This window comes from Sminthopsis crassicaudata, chromosome 3, assembly GCF_048593235.1.
Source record: "Sminthopsis crassicaudata isolate SCR6 chromosome 3, ASM4859323v1, whole genome shotgun sequence".
Classification (NCBI taxonomy): domain Eukaryota; kingdom Metazoa; phylum Chordata; class Mammalia; order Dasyuromorphia; family Dasyuridae; genus Sminthopsis; species Sminthopsis crassicaudata.
Genome location: NC_133619.1, coordinates 1,312,258 through 1,328,081, shown reverse-complemented (window position 1 = coordinate 1,328,081; position 15,824 = coordinate 1,312,258). Strand labels below are relative to the sequence as shown.

General features: G+C 59.5%; 1 protein-coding gene across 1 annotated transcript in view; it reads left to right on the top strand.

The window, feature by feature from the left end:
* The first annotated feature begins 4,864 nt into the window (after nt 1-4,864).
* The window catches only part of SPNS3 (SPNS lysolipid transporter 3, sphingosine-1-phosphate (putative)), a 36,795-nt gene continuing 25,835 nt past the window's right edge, over nt 4,865-15,824 (top strand). The window contains exons 1-8 of the mRNA XM_074297768.1: nt 4,865-5,107; nt 6,229-6,294; nt 7,226-7,362; nt 7,951-8,102; nt 8,251-8,317; nt 8,465-8,604; nt 9,265-9,417; nt 11,600-11,789. Of these exons, the coding sequence (XP_074153869.1) occupies nt 4,912-5,107; nt 6,229-6,294; nt 7,226-7,362; nt 7,951-8,102; nt 8,251-8,317; nt 8,465-8,604; nt 9,265-9,417; nt 11,600-11,789 (1,101 nt within the window). The 5' untranslated portion in view covers nt 4,865-4,911. The remainder of the gene's footprint in view (nt 5,108-6,228; nt 6,295-7,225; nt 7,363-7,950; nt 8,103-8,250; nt 8,318-8,464; nt 8,605-9,264; nt 9,418-11,599; nt 11,790-15,824) is intronic.

Below are 15,824 nucleotides of genomic sequence, written 5' to 3'. Positions count from 1 at the left end.
TGTGGCCCCCGGGTTATGGCGGATGGGCTGAGGGGGAGACAGAGCGGGAGCTTTTGTTTTTACTCTAGTCCGGCCCTCCCACAGTCTGAGGGACAGCGAACTGGCCCCCTGTTTAAAAAGTTTGAGGACCCCTGCTCTAGATTCTGCCCTCCCAGCTCTGACAAGCTGGGATCTGGGTTTTTTCTGTTTATTTAAAAAAAATAGAAAAGCAGAAAAGCGAGATAAAACAAAACAGAACGTCGTCATGTGCCCAGCAGAACATCAGGGAAAACCCCGAATCCCGCCCCCCGTTCCCCACATAGACACACACATACACGTACATTCACGCACACCACACGGCCGCCCGCAGAGACATATGTGCACATACATAGAGCCATCTGCATACAAATACTCAGACCACATATACACAGCTGCATTTGCCCATATGTAAACAGTATTAGTGCCACAGAGCGCTCTCTCTTGATTAAATCTTTAAATCTTTAAAATCAATGCTGCATTTTTTTCCTCTGGTAATTTCTATCCTGATCCTTGTTACAGTATTTTATAAATCTCTTCTCTCCTATCTCTACTGACTCATTAATTCTGCCTTGCTATTATTACCCTTTCCCCACCCATGCACCCCCCTTTCTTCTTTGCTTCCCCCTCCCCCTTCATCCCCCCTTGTTTCTTTAGATTTCGGAGGGAGCTATATGCTCCGTGGTATATATGAACTATAGCTATTTAACCCATTCCTGATGTGAGCAGGTTTTCTAATACCTGTGTATTTTTTTCCTCAGCACCTCATTTGTAGGATATAATTACTATTTTTATCTTAACTCTGCCTCTTAGGTTCTTACTAAGTGCTAAGTCTTTTTTTTTTTTCCATTTTTTTTCATTTTTTAAAATTACCCAAATTTTTAAATTTTCATTTTTTTCATTTTTTTAAATTACCCAAATGCTGATGTCAATCTTAAACACATGGTATACTTTTCCATGTAAATATATATATATATAATGTGTCCATATTAAGCTCCTTGAAATTGATCTTTGATATTGGCTCATATATTAAATTTTCCATTGATTTCAGGTTTGGTTGAAAGAAAGTCTTAAAAATATTCGTTTGTTGAAGGTCCATTTTTTCATCCAATATTATGCATAATTTTGCTAAATATTATAATCTTTGTGGCAGACCTAGTTCTTTTGATTGCTAGTGTATATGATTCCAGGACCTGAGATCCTTTATTGTGGCTGCTGAGAAGTCTTGTACAATTCTAATTATAGCTCCTGTATATTGGAATTGTGTTTTTTTCCTTGTTTCTCACAAAATTTGCTCTTTGATCTGGGGGTTTCAAAATTTGGCAATAATATTCCTATATGCTTTTCACAAAGCATTATCTTTCACAAAGGTTATCTTTGAGTTTGTTTTTTTTTTAATTTATTTATTTTTAATATACATTATTTTGTGAATCATGCTGGGAGAGAAAAATCAGAGAAAAAGGGGAAAATCATGGCAGAGAAAAAAAAAAAGAAAAAGAAGTGAACATAGCATGTGTTGATTTACATTCAGTATCCATAGTTCTTTTTCTGGATGCAGATGCATTTTCTGTCCAAAGTCTATTGGGATTGCCCTGGATCACTGAACCATTGAGAGGAACCAATTCTTTCACAGTTGATCATCGCACATTCTTCTTGTTAATGTATACAGTGTATTCCTGGTTCTGCTTGTTTCACTCGGTATCAGTTTGTGTAAATCTTTCCAGGCCTTTCCACAATCAGCTCGTTCATCATTTTTTATAGAACAGTAATATTAAATTACCTTCTTATAACACAATGTTTTCAGCCATTCCCCAATTGATGGGCATCTACTCATTTTCCAACTCTTTGCCACCACAAAAAGGGCTGCTACAAACATCTGTGCACATGTGGGTCCTTTTCTCTCCTTTATGATTTCCTTGGGATACAGACCCAGTAATGGAACTGATGGATCAAAGCGTGTGCCCAGTTGGATAGCCCTTTGGACATAGTTCTAGATTGCTCTTCAGGATGGCTGGATTCATTCACAATTCCACCAATAATGCATTAATGTCCCAGTTTTCCCACATCCCCTCCAACATTTATCAGAACTTTTTCCTGTTATCTTAGCCAATCTGAGAGGTGTGAGGTGGTATCTCATATTATTTTCATTTGCATTTCTCTAATTAATAGTGATGTAGAACATTTTTTCATGACTGTAGATGGATCTAATTCCATCATCTGAAAATTGTCTTCATATCCTTTGACTATCATTTCTTCTTCTTCTTCTTCTTCTTCTTCTTCTTCTTCTTCTTCTTCTTCTTCTTCTTCTTCTTCTTCTTCTTCTTCTTCTTCTTCTTCTTCTTCTTCTTCTTCTTCTTCTTCTCCTTCTCCTTCTCCTCCTTCCTCCTTCCTCCTTCCTCCTTCTCCTTCTCCTTCTCCTCCTTCTCCTTCTTCTTTTTCTTCTTCTGATGAGGCAATTAAGTGACTTGCCCAGGGTCACACAGCTAGAGCGTCGAGATTTGAACTCGGGTCCTCCTGACTTCAGGGCTGGTGCTCTATCCACTGTGCCCCCTAACTGCCCCTTACTATCATTTGGAGAATGACTTGTATTCTTATACATTTGACACAGTTCTTTATATGTTTTAGAAATGAGACCTTTCTCAGAAACACTGGCTGTAAAGATTTTCCCCAGCTTTGTACTTCCTCTTTAATCTTATTTTTGACAGTTTTGTTTGTGCCCTAACCCTAACCCTAACCCTAACCCTAAAATCTTTTTAATTTAATGTAATCAAAGTTGTCCATTTTGCCTTTCATGATGTTCTCTAATTCTCCTCTGGTCATAAATTCCTCCCTTCTCCAAAGGTCTGATAGGTAAATGATCCCTTGCTCTCCTAATTTGGTTATGGTATCAGCCTTTCTGGCCAATCATGTGTCCATTTTGACCTTATTTTGGTAGGAGCGTGAAATGTAGATCTATGCTGACTTTCTGACATATTATTTTCTAGTTTTCCCAGCAGTTTTTGTCAAATACTGAGTTCTTATTCCAGAAGCCGGAGTTTGGGGGTTTATTGAATACTAGTTTGCGAAAGGCCTGGGTTATTGTGTCACGTGGATCTAATCTATTCCACTGATCATCTATTTCTTGGCCAGTACAAATGGTTCTGATTCGGTTGATTTTTTTTTTTTTTCTGTTTCCACTTTCCCCTCGTGTTTTATCACTTTAGGAGAATTTTCTTGCATTATTTCTTGCATCCTTGTGTCGATTCTTTTTTTGGTCATGGCTTTCAGGTAGCCCATTTATTCTTATATCTTCTCTTCTTGATTTGTGCTCTAGATCCTTTGTTTTCTTAGATGTTTCACATTCGCTTCTAGTTTTTCCTCCTTTATGTTCTGTCATTTCTTGGTCTTTTATAGCTTCACTGGCTTTCTCTTGCCTCGTTCTAATTTCCAAAGAGTTATTTTCGCGCTTAAAACTCTGCATCTCCTTTTCTAGTTGTTGGCTTTTTTCTTGGATGGTTTTTGTTTTTAGCTTTTCCCCATTTTTTCATTTTTTTTTTTGAGTTTTCTATAAATTCTTTCCGAGCAGGGAGCCATCGAGTGTTACTCTTTGAGAGAGAAGGTCGTTCTTGTTTTTTTACTTCAATGTCTTCCCTGTTCCCATGGTAACTTGCATTCCAGCGGGAGCCTCGGTGCCCCAGGGGAGTTGGCAGCGGGGACCTGGGTGGGGCCACCGAGCTTGGAGGCGCAGCCTCCGATCCCGGGCCGCCGGAAGAGGGGCTCCGTGGCCCGGACCTTCCACGTGGTTCGGGGGGGCCCTCGGGGAGGCCCTTCTGCTCCGCCGGCTCCGTCCGTCCCCGGGGGCCCATCGCGGGGCCTGAGTGTGGGCAGTGGCCCCTGACCCAGCCAGGCTCCCGCCTCCGGGGACGCCGCTTCCGGCCACGGCCGCAGGGAGACCCAGGATCCTCCCAAGTCCCGCCCCTCTGTCTCCGAGCCCCCCCACCGCGGCTTCGGCAGCTGGGGGGGGGTGAAGAGGAGCGCCCGGCCCCGAGGGCCCGGCCAGCTTCTCCTTGGTCTCTGCTGCCCTCTGCCGGCCTTTTCCTGTTACTAAAGGGGCAGGAAACTCACTGAGTGCGGCCCTATTTTTCGGGCGGGGAAAGCGAGGCCATTAAGAGGCGGGGCTCCCGCAAGGTCACTGTGCCCTGGGGGGCGAGCCGGGCTCGGACGCCCGCCCGGGCGCTCTGGTCCTTTCCAACGTCCCCCGAGCTCCGGGGGGCGCAGCAGGCCCTGATCCCCCCCGGGGGGGCCCACGGCTCTGCTCCCGGCAGGCGCGGCCCCTCCCCCCAGGTCCTCCCGCCCAGGTCGGGGCCCCTCCGGCATCACCCCCCACGGGCTTCCGTCAGCGCGGCTCAGGGGTCGCTCTGACCGGGAGGGGAAGGGGCAAACCGGGGCGTGGTTTAAAAAATAACGATAAACGATGACAGACACCTGCTTTGTCCCTCTCAGTCACCTGCGGATGAGGCTAGTCAGGCAGCAGCATTGGTTAAGCACCCACTACGTGCCGATGGCTCAGAAGGGAGGAGGCAGCGGCCCCCGAGTACCGCGCAAGGCGGCCGGGCCCTGGGAGCCGCGTGTCTGCGGGGGGCCGATGGGAAGGACGGGCGCTGAGCGGCACTGGGAGGGTCGGAGTGGGGGGCTCCGGGCTGCAGGGGCGCAGGAAGCCACAGAGGGCCGACCGTTGCTGATATCGGGCCTCAGTCTCCAGAGGAAGAGACGTGGGTCCGCAATGGGGAAGTCCCGGCCCGGGGCCTCCCGGCTCTGCGGCCAGGTTGCCGCTCTTGAGGTGTGGGGGCCCCAGGAAGCGCCCGAGGCGGGGAGGCCGGGCTCTGGGGGCGGGAGGCCACTCTGCTCAGAGGGGCCATGGAGAAGGCTGGCTGGGAGGAAGCCTCCCCCCTGCGAGCCCAGCCGGGGCCTCCCCTTTACGGCACAGCCGGCGCCCCGGCGGGCGCACGGCCAGAGGGACCCCCGGGCGTCCCCCGCTCCCGCGCCTACGGGGCTGTGGCTGTGCTCTGCTACATCAACCTGCTCAACTACATGAACTGGTCCATCATCCCAGGTCAGCCGGCTGGGGGCCTTGTCTGAGCATGGGCTACGCTAGGGGGAGGGGAGGTTGGGGCGCACAGAATGCAGAATAAGGCGCTTGTGAGGGCCGGGGAGAGAAGCCGGTGCCAGTGCTGGCGGGGGGCGGGGCCGGCGGCGGCAGGGGCGCCACATAAATGCGCTCCTCTCATCGGCTGAACAGAGTGAATTGTGCATCTGGAGAAACAGCGCGTCCAGATGCACAAATGAATGGAAACACATTTATTAAGCACTTCCTGCACACACAAAGCACTGTGCACCCTACGTGCCCGGACTGTATACCACAGAGGAAAGGGAGCAGCCCCGGGGCCTCGGGGGACCTGCTCTGATGAGAGGTTTCCCATCCACTGAGACGAAGGGCCGCAGGGCCCGCTGGGGCGGCGGCAGAACACGTGGTCGGGCCCCTTCTGCCCCCCACTTCCTAGGATAACCCCCGGGGGGCCCAAAGTCTCCGGGTCCTGCTCCTCTCGCTGGGGGCTCAAAGGCCGGATGCAGAGCCTGAGACTGATGGGGTCCGCCAGAGCAGGCAGACAGTCCCACCAATGACGGGGAGCGGGAGCCTAAAGCCTGTATGGGGTGTGTGTGAGAGACAGAGAGACACAGAGTCAGAGAGAGAGACAGAGACAGAGACAGAGAGAGAGAGAGACAGAGTCAGAGAGAGAGACAGACAGAGACAGAGAGAGACAGAGACAGAGAGACAGAGATTGAGACAGAGAGACAGAGAGAGTCAGTGACAGAGACAGAGAGACAGAGAGAGAGAGACACAGAGACACAGAGACACACAGAGAGAGAGAGAGAGAGAGAGAGAAAGAGAGACAGAGACACAGAGACACAGAGAGAGAGAGAGACAGAGAGACAGAAACAGAGAGAGAGACAGAGTTAGAGAGAGAGACAGACAGAGACAGAGAGAGACAGAGATTGAGACAGAGAGAGAGACAGAGAGAGACAGAGAGAGAGACAGAGTCAGTGACAGAGACAGACGGAGACAGATGGAATAACAGACAGAAACAAAGAGACGAGCTGCCTTCTCCTCCTGAGGCCGCATCTCCAGGGACTCTCGGGGCTGCCTCAGTTTCCCCAACGTCTCTTGGTTTACAGGGGTGCTGCTGGACATTCAGAAGCATTTCCACATCAGAGATTCAGAAGCGGGCTTACTGCAGACAGGTAAGGGGGGACCTCCGGGCTGGGGGCAGCAGGTGGGCTCACCTCCATCTTTGCCTCTGCTGCCCCCCTTAGCCAGTCACCTGTGGCCCCAAGCTTTGGGGATACCATGACGAAGCCTGGGGGATGGGGCCCCCCACCCCAATGAGCGAGGGCCTCCCAGACCGGGCAGGGAGCGGGCACGGGGCCTTTGGATGTCAGAGGGTGCAGGCAGGCGCAGGCCGCTCTGGCCAAGCCCAGGGCAGGATGGGCGGAGGGCGGTGGGTGGGGCCTTGGCAGGCCTCTCCACCTCGGTCCCCTCCGAGCTCCCTGCTGCTCCTCCGCTGGCCCCCTTTCCTCGGGCTCGGGGCCTTGTGCGGGATCCCCGGCTGCCAACCCAGGGATGGGCACCAAGGCGGGACTGGGGCTTGCTCATGGTCCCTTTCCTGAGGGAGGGCTCTGCCCCCCCAAGCACCGGGACCCCAGGCTGGCCACCTCCTGCCTCTTCTTTCCTGAGCTGAGGGATCTTCAGGGGGGGCTCCATCTGTGCCAGTTCGGAACCCCCACTTAAGGGAAGAGCTCAAGAGCAGCCCAGGCGGGGGAGGGGCTGGAGTCCTGGGGGGGTTGGGGGGGGGCTGGAAGCCCTAGCTGTAGTTATTACTGAAGGGAAGTGGACCTGGGGGGCGGGGCTTGTGCTTCAGGGACCGGTGCATGACTTGTCACACGGAGGGCTTGGGGGGCTGAGCCCCTTAAGCCGCAGGCCTGGCGTCCAGACTCAGCCGGCTTCGAGGGGCCCCTGAGATATCTCTGGGGAATTCTGGGGGGCCGGGAGCCAGAGACTTCGGGGCCCTGGACCGAGAGCAGTCGCTCCGGCCGCCAGAGCCCAGGCTGGGAGACCCCCGCCCCCGCGGCCCCCGGGCCCCTCCCGTCCTCAGCCCCGGGCTTCCTCCCGCAGTCTTCATCCTGGGCCTGCTGCTGGCCGCTCCCCCGTTCGGCTATCTCGGGGACCGCTACAGCCGGAAGGCCATTCTGAGCGTCGGGATCGTCCTCTGGTCCAGCTGCAGCCTCGGCGGCTCCTTCCTCCCAGGCCGGGTAGGTGCCCGCGGGCGGGCGGAAGCCGCTGCTGATTTCTCCACAGCAGCAGGGGGAGTTGGGAAACACTTAGCCCAGCTCTGGGCGCGCTGCCCCCCCCCTGCCCCCTGGTTCTGGCACCGGTTCTGACTCCCGTGGGGTCTGGGCATACTCATCTGCCCCTGTCCGGGAAGCCCCCCCAGGGAGTCCCCAGCGCTCTGCCCTTTCCCGCCTCCTGTCTTGCCCATCTTGGAGTCCTCAGGACCCCGCTTCCTCCCTCCCCCCCATCCCGGCTGCTGCGGAAATCCCCGGCGGGAGGCCGGGCCCGGGACTGGGGAGGAGGGAGGCTCGGGTCACCTTGGCTACCTTCTTGCCAGGCCTGAGGCCCCTTGAGGCGCCCGCGGTGCCCATGGGCAGAGGAGGGAAAGAACCCAAGGGGGGGCCTCTGAGCCACTGGCTCATTGCCCTGAATTGTGACCCTGGGGCCTGAAAGGCCGCCGGCCCAGCAGCAGATGACGGCCCCCTGGCTCCCCAGGCCCCGCAGCGCCCCGTCCCTGCCCCCCCCCGCCCCGCTGTGCCCGGTCCCCGAGCCCTCCTCGCTTCCCGCAGCACGCCTGGCTCTTCTTCCTGGCGAGGGGCGGCGTGGGCGCGGGCGTGGCCGGCTACTCCACCGTCGCCCCCACCATCATCGCGGACCTCTTCGTGCCGGAGCGCAGGACGTGGATGCTGTCCCTCTTCTACGTCTTCATCCCCGTGGGCAGGTGGGCGGGTTTCGAGGGGCGCGGGGTGGGGGGAGGCCGAAGGGGGGCCGGCTCCGCTCTGTGGCCAGTGAGGGGCAGGGGGGCTCCCTGCCCGCGGGGGGCGCCGGAGGGCGGGGCGGGCGCTCACCCGGGGCTCTCCCTTTCGCAGCGGCTTGGGCTACGTCCTGGGATCCGCCGTGACCAAAGCCACCGGGGAGTGGCCCTGGGCCTTCAGGGTAAGGGTCCAGGTCGCCCCTCCCCCCCCATGGGGCGCCCCTTTATCTGGGGGGGAGGGGGGATCCCGGGGAGCCGCGGCCGGCCTGGGGCTGTCCAAAGGGGGGCGGGAGGGGAGGGAGCCGCTCCAGCCCGGCCGCTCTCCCCAGGTCACGCCCTGCCTGGAAGCCGCGGCCCTGCTCCTGCTCCTCCTGCTGGTCCCGGACCCGCCCCGGGGCGCGGCGGAACAGGGGAGCCCGGCCGGCCGGAGGACCGGCTGGTGGGAGGACGTCCGCTGCCTGGGGAGAAAGTGAGTGCGGGCCGGGCAGCCGGGAAGGAGATTGGGGCTCGTCAGTTTACCCCTCCGTGAAATGGGCTGGGGAGGGTTGTCCTTAGCCTCGGGGGTGCCCGGCCGTGTGAGCATTCCAGGAGAGACTTCTTTAAGGGGAGCCCCCTCCCCCTGAAGCTCCCGCGGCCCCGAAGACCCGGGCATCAGACAGGGCAGTCGGGCAGGGGGCCGTCCCAGCCTCTGGAGTCCGTGAGGAAGGCGGGTGGGAGGCAGGCGGAGGCTCTGTCTGATGGGGGCTGACAACCCCAGGCGCCCCAGGGATTGGGGGGAGGGAAACTGAGGCACAAATACTGAGGACTGGGGCCAGGCAGGGAGGCGCATGCCACCAGGGGGCGCCGCGGACCTTCCAGACCTGGGGAGGGGGGGGGGGCGGGGGGAAGGAGCGCCAGGGGAGGGTCGGGGAAGAGGCAGGGATCTGATACCCAGGGCTGGCTGGCCGCCCCTCCTACGCGCAGGAGTCCTGGGGCAGCCCCTCCCTCTTTCAGCCTCTCCCTCCTGTGGGGGGACAAAGCGCTCCCTGGTCTGGGCTGTGCTGAGGGCTGGTCAGCCTCATCTGTAAAATGGGCTCATAGTGCTGGCCGGAGCAGGGCTGCTGAAGGGGCCGCCCCCATGTCTCTGCAGCAGGAGTTTTGTGTGGTCCACACTGGGAGTCACGGCCATGGCCTATGTGATCGGAGCCCTGGCCTTCTGGGTCCCCTCTTTTCTGACCCAAATCCGAGTGCTTCATGGCCTGCAGCCTCCCTGCCTCCGGGAGCCCTGCGACTCCTCTGACAGGTGAGGGCCCAAAGAGCCGGGGGCCGGGCCAGGCAGGGCGTTGTGGGAGGGGGGATGGGGGGGCTGCAGAGTGGATGTCCTGGAGAGGTGACGGAGGGGGGCGTCATTTCTGGGAACCTTTGGGAGTCTGGGGCTGCTGTGGAAACCACCGGCCTCGGCCCTTCTCCTTCCGTGTGAGGGAACAGGCTCCGGGGGCAGAAGGGAAGGGGCTTGGCGGCCCTGGGCCCGTGGGGGTGGGGGGAGGGCGGCCCTGGGCCCGTGGGGGGGGGGGAGAGAAGGCGGCCCTGGGCCCCTGTGCCCACTACTTTAAAGTGTGCGAGTGCTGGGAAGTCTCCAGAGCCCGGCCAGCGCGGTGAGTCCTGGGGAATCATGGACCTGGCTGGTCCCTGACACACCCGGCCCAGGGCCTCTGGGCAGCAGCTTGGGCCATTGGGGCTCCCCCTGGGGGGGAGCCTGCAGTCCCAGACGCTTGAGCCATCGGGGCTCCCCCTGGGGGGGCGCCTGCAGTCCCAGACGCAGCCCCGGCAAAACCTTCCTGGCGGGGCAGCGCTCACAGTCCCGGTGCTCGGAGTCTGGGGGAAAGCTCTGAGGGCTGAGCCGGAGACTGGGAAGCTGGCGAATCCCCGGCCCTGCACCCTCAGTTTCCCCATCTGCAGGGAAAGACAGTGGTTTCGAGGCCCCCTCCTGCTCTAAATAGAGGATCCCTTCATGGTTTTGGGAGCAAGAACACGCAGTGCTGGGCAGAGCCGGTCTCTGACTCCCAGCCCGTATGTAACAGGCCTCGGCCCGGCCTCGGGGGCTCCCTGCCTCCTGCTCGGGGTCCCGGGCCCTCTATCTGGGGCACAGAGCTCACGCTCGGCCTATGCTTGGTACTTGGGGCTGGAACCCGAGGATGCAGCAGAGGAGAAAGGCTGGAGGCTGGGGGGGGGTACGGGAGGAGGAGTGCAGCAGATGGCTATGAACAGCCCCCGGAGGGTGAGCCTGTCACTTCTGGCTCCGAAGAACGTGAAAACAATCGCGGTAATGAGCTGGGCAGGGTGGGCGCCGGCTGCTGGTCGGGGGGGGGGGGGGGAGGGGAGGCGGAGGCTGTGGTGAGACCCCGCCGGCCAGACCCATTCCCAGGGGTTCTTTAATGAAGAGTCAATCAAGCTAATTCCTGCTTTAGAAGAGGGGGAGGGGAGGGGAGGGACGAGCCAAGCTAAGATCTGGCTTAGGAGAGGGGACAGGGGCATCCCCGGGGATGGAAGACGGATCCGAGAAGAGGAACCAAAAAAAAGGGTTCAAGGAGGAGGAGAAGCAAAAGGAGGAAGAAGAAAAAAGGTGAAGGAGGGAGGAGGCAGAGGAGGAGTAGAAGAAAGAAAGAAAAAAGGAAGGAAGGAAGGAAGAAAGAAAGAAAGAAACAGAAAGGAAGGAAGGAAGGAGAAAGAAAGAAAGAAAGAAAGAAAGGAAGGAAGGAAGGAGAAAGAAAGAAAGAAAAGAAAGAAAAAGGAAGGAAGGAAGGAGAAAGAAAGAAAGAAAGAGAAAGGAAGGAAGGAAAGAAGGAAGAAGAAAAGACTGTCTCTCCCTTCAAGCAGCTTCTAATGAGGAAGAACTCATCGAAGTAGACGGGGGTCTGGGGGAGCAGCAGGGACCTGGGTTATGCTGTGGGTGATGTAGCCAGCCCCCCTAATTGGAGGCCTGGGAGGCAGAAGCCTTGGGGGGGGGGTGAGTTCCCGTGAGCGCCCCCCTGTGGCTCAGAGATGTGCTCTCATCACACTTGGGGCCCCTCTCGGTGACTCAGGGAGGAGGCGGCCCATGGCCCCCTGTAACCCCAGGGCAACGGTGGGCTGCAGCTAGGGGAGGGGAGAAGCTCTGCTCCCAGGCAGTCCTGAGCGGGGGCAGTGGGAGGGGGGCTGCTTGGGGGGGGGGTGTGCTTAGCCTGTAATTGAAAAAGGCTTGTCTTTCCAAGTGCAGAAGAATCAGTGAAGTTTCTGGGAGGGGGGTGGGGGGGCTGGGGGGCGGCTCTGTGCTTGGGCTCTGGAGGGGGTAAAAATGCCTGGGGCTGGAAGGTGATCCCCATTTTACCGACGAGATGGCCGGGTTTCTGGGAAGCCTCGAGCTGGCTCCGTAGTCCGGGGGGCCCCACCCCCCGCGGGGGCCGTGTCCGGCCCTCCCCTAACAGCGCCCCCCGCTTCTCTCCCAGCCTGATTTTCGGGGCCCTGACGGTCGGGACGGGGATCGTCGGGGTCCTCCTGGGAGCCGAGATCGCGAGAAGGCTCAAGAAGCTCACGGCGACGGCCGAGCCCCTGGTGTGCGCGGGGAGCCTGCTGGCCGCCGCGCCCTGCCTCTACCTGTCCATCGTCCTGGCCCAGAGGAGCCTCCTGGCTGCTTACGTGAGTGGGGGCTGGGTGCCGAGAGCCGAGCTCCCCCGGGGGCCATTCGTTCCCGCGCCATCCCGGGGCATCTGGGAAGGGGGGGACTGCAGATGAGGAAACTGAGGCACAGCCCGGGCCCCTGTGGCTCCGCCTTCCCCCTCCCCCGTGCCCGGCGCCCGCTCCCTGGCACCGGCTCCCGTGCGGCTCGGGCACTTGGCCTGCGGGGATCGGGAAGAAGGTGGCATTGAGGAGAGCTCCTGGTGGCCCGGCGGGCTTGGAGGAGGCGCTGACAGCACACCCGTGACCCAGATGGGCGGGGCCTCAGGAGCCCTGGGGGCAGCAGCCTACGCCCTCCCCCCCCAAGGCCACCCAGGCTGGGCGTCAAGGCTTCCGGTGGGCGGAGGGGGTCCCCCGAGGTTGGCACAGAGGCTCTCTGTGGGGGGCATTCTGCACTCCTGGACCACCTGATGGAGAGGAAGCTATCGCTGACCCGGTTCTGCAGTCCCTGGGTCCCGGCCCAGCCCCAGGGGCCGCTCAGGACCGGCCGATTCTGCTCCCCTTGGCAGCCCCGCAGCGGCTCCCGCCTCCTTCGTCCGCCCCTCGCGGGGCACGGCCCCTCCCCCATCCGGCCGTGCTCCGCTCTCAGACGTGCCCGGGGACTGGGCACGAGCGCCCCTGGGCACCGGGAGCTCTCGGGGTGGGAGTTGGCGCTGTCTGTTCGCCAGGTGCCAGGGCCCGTTGCACGCAGCATGTGATCGATCCGGTGGGGGGCACCGGGAGCTCTGGCCGTATTCTGGCCGCGGCACCCCCCCCTCCCCCGGGCCTCGGTCGGCCCGGCCGCCTGCCTCACCAGGTCCGAGCCTGGTCCTGGAGCCCTCTGAGGGACTCCTTGGAGCCCCGCTCCTGCTCCGGTGCCGTGGCCAGCCCGGGTGTCCGCCGGAGGGTGACCCTGAGAGCGACGGGAAACGGCCCCGGGCACCGGGAGAGACTGTGCCCTGGGGGGCGCTGGACGCCGGTTCTGAGCACACGCAGCGTGGGGAGCCCAGCCGGGCACCCAACTGAGCGGCTCCTGCTCCCTCCCCCGGCCTTGGCTTCCTTCAGGGGGCGGGGGCGCTGACCGTGGTGCTGGGGAGCTCTCCTCCTGTCAGGGGCCTCCAGGCTCCACAAGGCACCAGTTACAGGCAGGGACACTCCCTCTCTCTCCCCCTCAGGAAGCCCCGCCCCTCTCCCTGGGCTCCCCTCCCAGAGGGGTCCAGGCGGTTCTAGCCTCCCCGGCCAGGGAGCAGGCTCAGAGGGGATGACAGCAGAGGGCCGGAGTGGGCTCCGTGCTGGCGGGGGCGGCGGGGCCGGCTCAGACCCTCTGCCCGTGACTGTGGCTCAGGTGACAGGGACGGGCCCCAGAAGGGGGTGACCACGTGTGTGTACCCTACATGTGCATGAACGTGTGGTGTGCATTTGTGCACTCGTGTCTATCCGGACCAAGAAAGGCGTGTATATAAAGACACATGGACAGAGACGGACAGACGGACAGGAGCGAGCCGGCAGTCACAGCTTCTTCCACGCTTCCATCAGAGAGGGGGGAGGGGGCGCAGCCGGGAGGTCGCTGCCTTCAGGAGGCAAGGGAGGTGACGAGGACCAGGGCAGACTCCAGAGTGTGGCAGTGAGGGGGAGGGGCGGCAGGGTGGGCGCTGGCCAGGCAGAGGGTCTGGGATGAGCTGCCCCGAGGAAGGAAAGGCGGGGGCGCGGCAGGGCCTGGCGGCAGAGATCCAAAGCTACCTTCCTCTGAAACTAGACAGGAGGAGGGGTCACGGCAGGGAGGCCCAGGCCGAGGGGCCGAGGAGGGCCATGGTCACTCACGAGGATCGGGTCACCTGGTGTAAGCAAGCTTGTCTGGGTGGGGGTGGGGTGGGAGAGGGCAGAGCACTGGGGGAGATGAGAGAGAGGCAAGAGACAGAACAGAAACAAGAGATACAGGGAAAGAGACACAAAGAGATGGAGAGAAGAGGAGAAAGAAGGGGAGGAGGAGGAGGAAGAAAGGAGGAGAAGAGGAAAAAGAGAAGAGGAGCAAAGGAGGAGGAGGAAGAAAAAAGAGGAGAGAGAAGAGGAGGAGGAGGAAGAAAAGAGAAAGAAGAGGACAAGAAAGAAGGGAAGAGAAAGAGGTAGTAAAAGAAGAGGAAGAAAAAGGAAGCAGAAGAGGAAGTAAGAAAACCAACAGAAGGAGGAAGAGGAAGAAGTAGAAGAAAAAAGAAAAGGAAGAAATGAAGAGAAGGAGGATGAGGAAAAGAGAAACAGAGGGAGAATGGGGGGGAATGCCTGAAAGGGTCTGTGGGAAGTGGGCTAGTGGGCCAAAAGCAGCCGCCTCCCCGGCACCGCCAGGCCTTCCCAGCTGACTTCCTGTCTTGCCCCCCCTCTTGAGTCTGGGTCACAAAAAATGAGAGCCTGTGCTCAGAGAAGGGGGCACAGACAGCATGGGGGCCAGGGAGAAAGGCCTCCCTCCCGGGAAGGTGATGTCTGAACAGACTTGACCTGGGGGGTGGAAATGAGTAGGGGGGGCACTCCAGGCAGGGGGCCCAGCATGTGCAAAGGTGCGCAGGCAGGAGCTGGCGCTGGCTCGAGGGGCTGGAGGGGAGAAGGCAGGAAGGGGGTCCTGGCTGGAGAAGTCTCCTGTGGGTGGGGGGCTAAAGCTCCTCCCTGGGGAGGGGTGTGCCTGGGGCCAGTGGGCAGGAGAGGCCAGATGAGCCCCCTCCCACAGGTAGCTCTTGGCTCATGCTTGGGGGTGTCCGAGTGTGAGTGTGCTGCCCTGCCCTGTCCCCACCTCAGCCTCCTGCCCACCTGGCCGCCAAGCAGTGAGAAGGGCCTTTGGCCGCCCGGAAGTCTGCTTTGGGGCCTTTGCCTAGGAGGCTGGCGGGGCGGCTTTGGGCTCTTGTCCATTTGTCTGACTCAGTGCTGGGGCAGCTGTCTCGAGGTGGACAGCCTGGCTGCTCTGGCAGGCCCTGCCAACAGTTCTAAGTGTGAAGCTGCGCACACAGTAGGTGCCTAATAGAGGTGAGCTAAATTGAATTAAGCTCATTAGGCCGAGGCAGATTGCAGGCCCTGGCGCCTTGGGCCCCGTTGGAGCTGCCAGCTTGTCGGGCACTGGTGGGAGGGACAGCCTGGACATGCAAGGGATGCGATGCCAGGCTGATGGCGAGCTTCCCCCCCCCCACCTCGGCCTCTGCCCCCTCAGGGCCTCTGGCACCTCCCTGTGCTCCTCCCTCCCTCACCAATAGCCCCTTGGGGGGCCGCTTCCCCCTGTCGGTACCTACTCACTCCCATCCTCCCAACGATGCCTTTCTGGGGGGATTTGCATTTTAAAGGGGATCCAACCCTTGAGTGAAAGGAATGAAGAGATTGGGGGGGTAGGGCTCCTGAAGTTCCCTGATGGGGGGGTGCCAGTCCCAAGACAGCGAGGGAGGGTCTTTTTTCAGTGGTGCTCCCTACCTGGGAGGGGAGTGCAGAACTCCAGCTTCCCCTCAAGGTGGGTGATGGCTTGAAAAGGGGCTTCTGCGGGCCAGCCTGGCACCCGGCTGCTTTCTGCGCCAACGGGGAGGCCGGGGAGCCGGCACACACTTGTCCCCTTACGTGTCTGCCCCAAACCAGGACGGTGGGTCTGGGGCCACGTGCAAGGGGACATCGGCTCTGGGGCCACGTGCAAGGGCACGGCGGCCCGGGCATCCCGCAGGCTAAACCCAGAAAACCAGCTGGGAGTTGTTCCTGTTGGGCCCTCTCGGGCCTCCCAGTGGCATCCAGTCACGGAGGGGCCGTCCGTAGGCTTGCGAGCCCGGGGCCAAACTCATCCCAGTCACTCTCCTTTGGCCCATTTGTCCCTCCTTTCCCTACCCTAGCTGCCCGCTCCTGGCCACTTTACATATATGACCTTCCTACATGGCACACCCAGAATGGATCCCAAGGGTCCGGCTCAGTTCAGCAGAGCTCCCCTGCCCCCATTTCTCCAACTAAAGTGCAAGGGTCCCAAAGAGCAGCAGTGTCCCAGAGCCTTTCTTCAGCACGCCA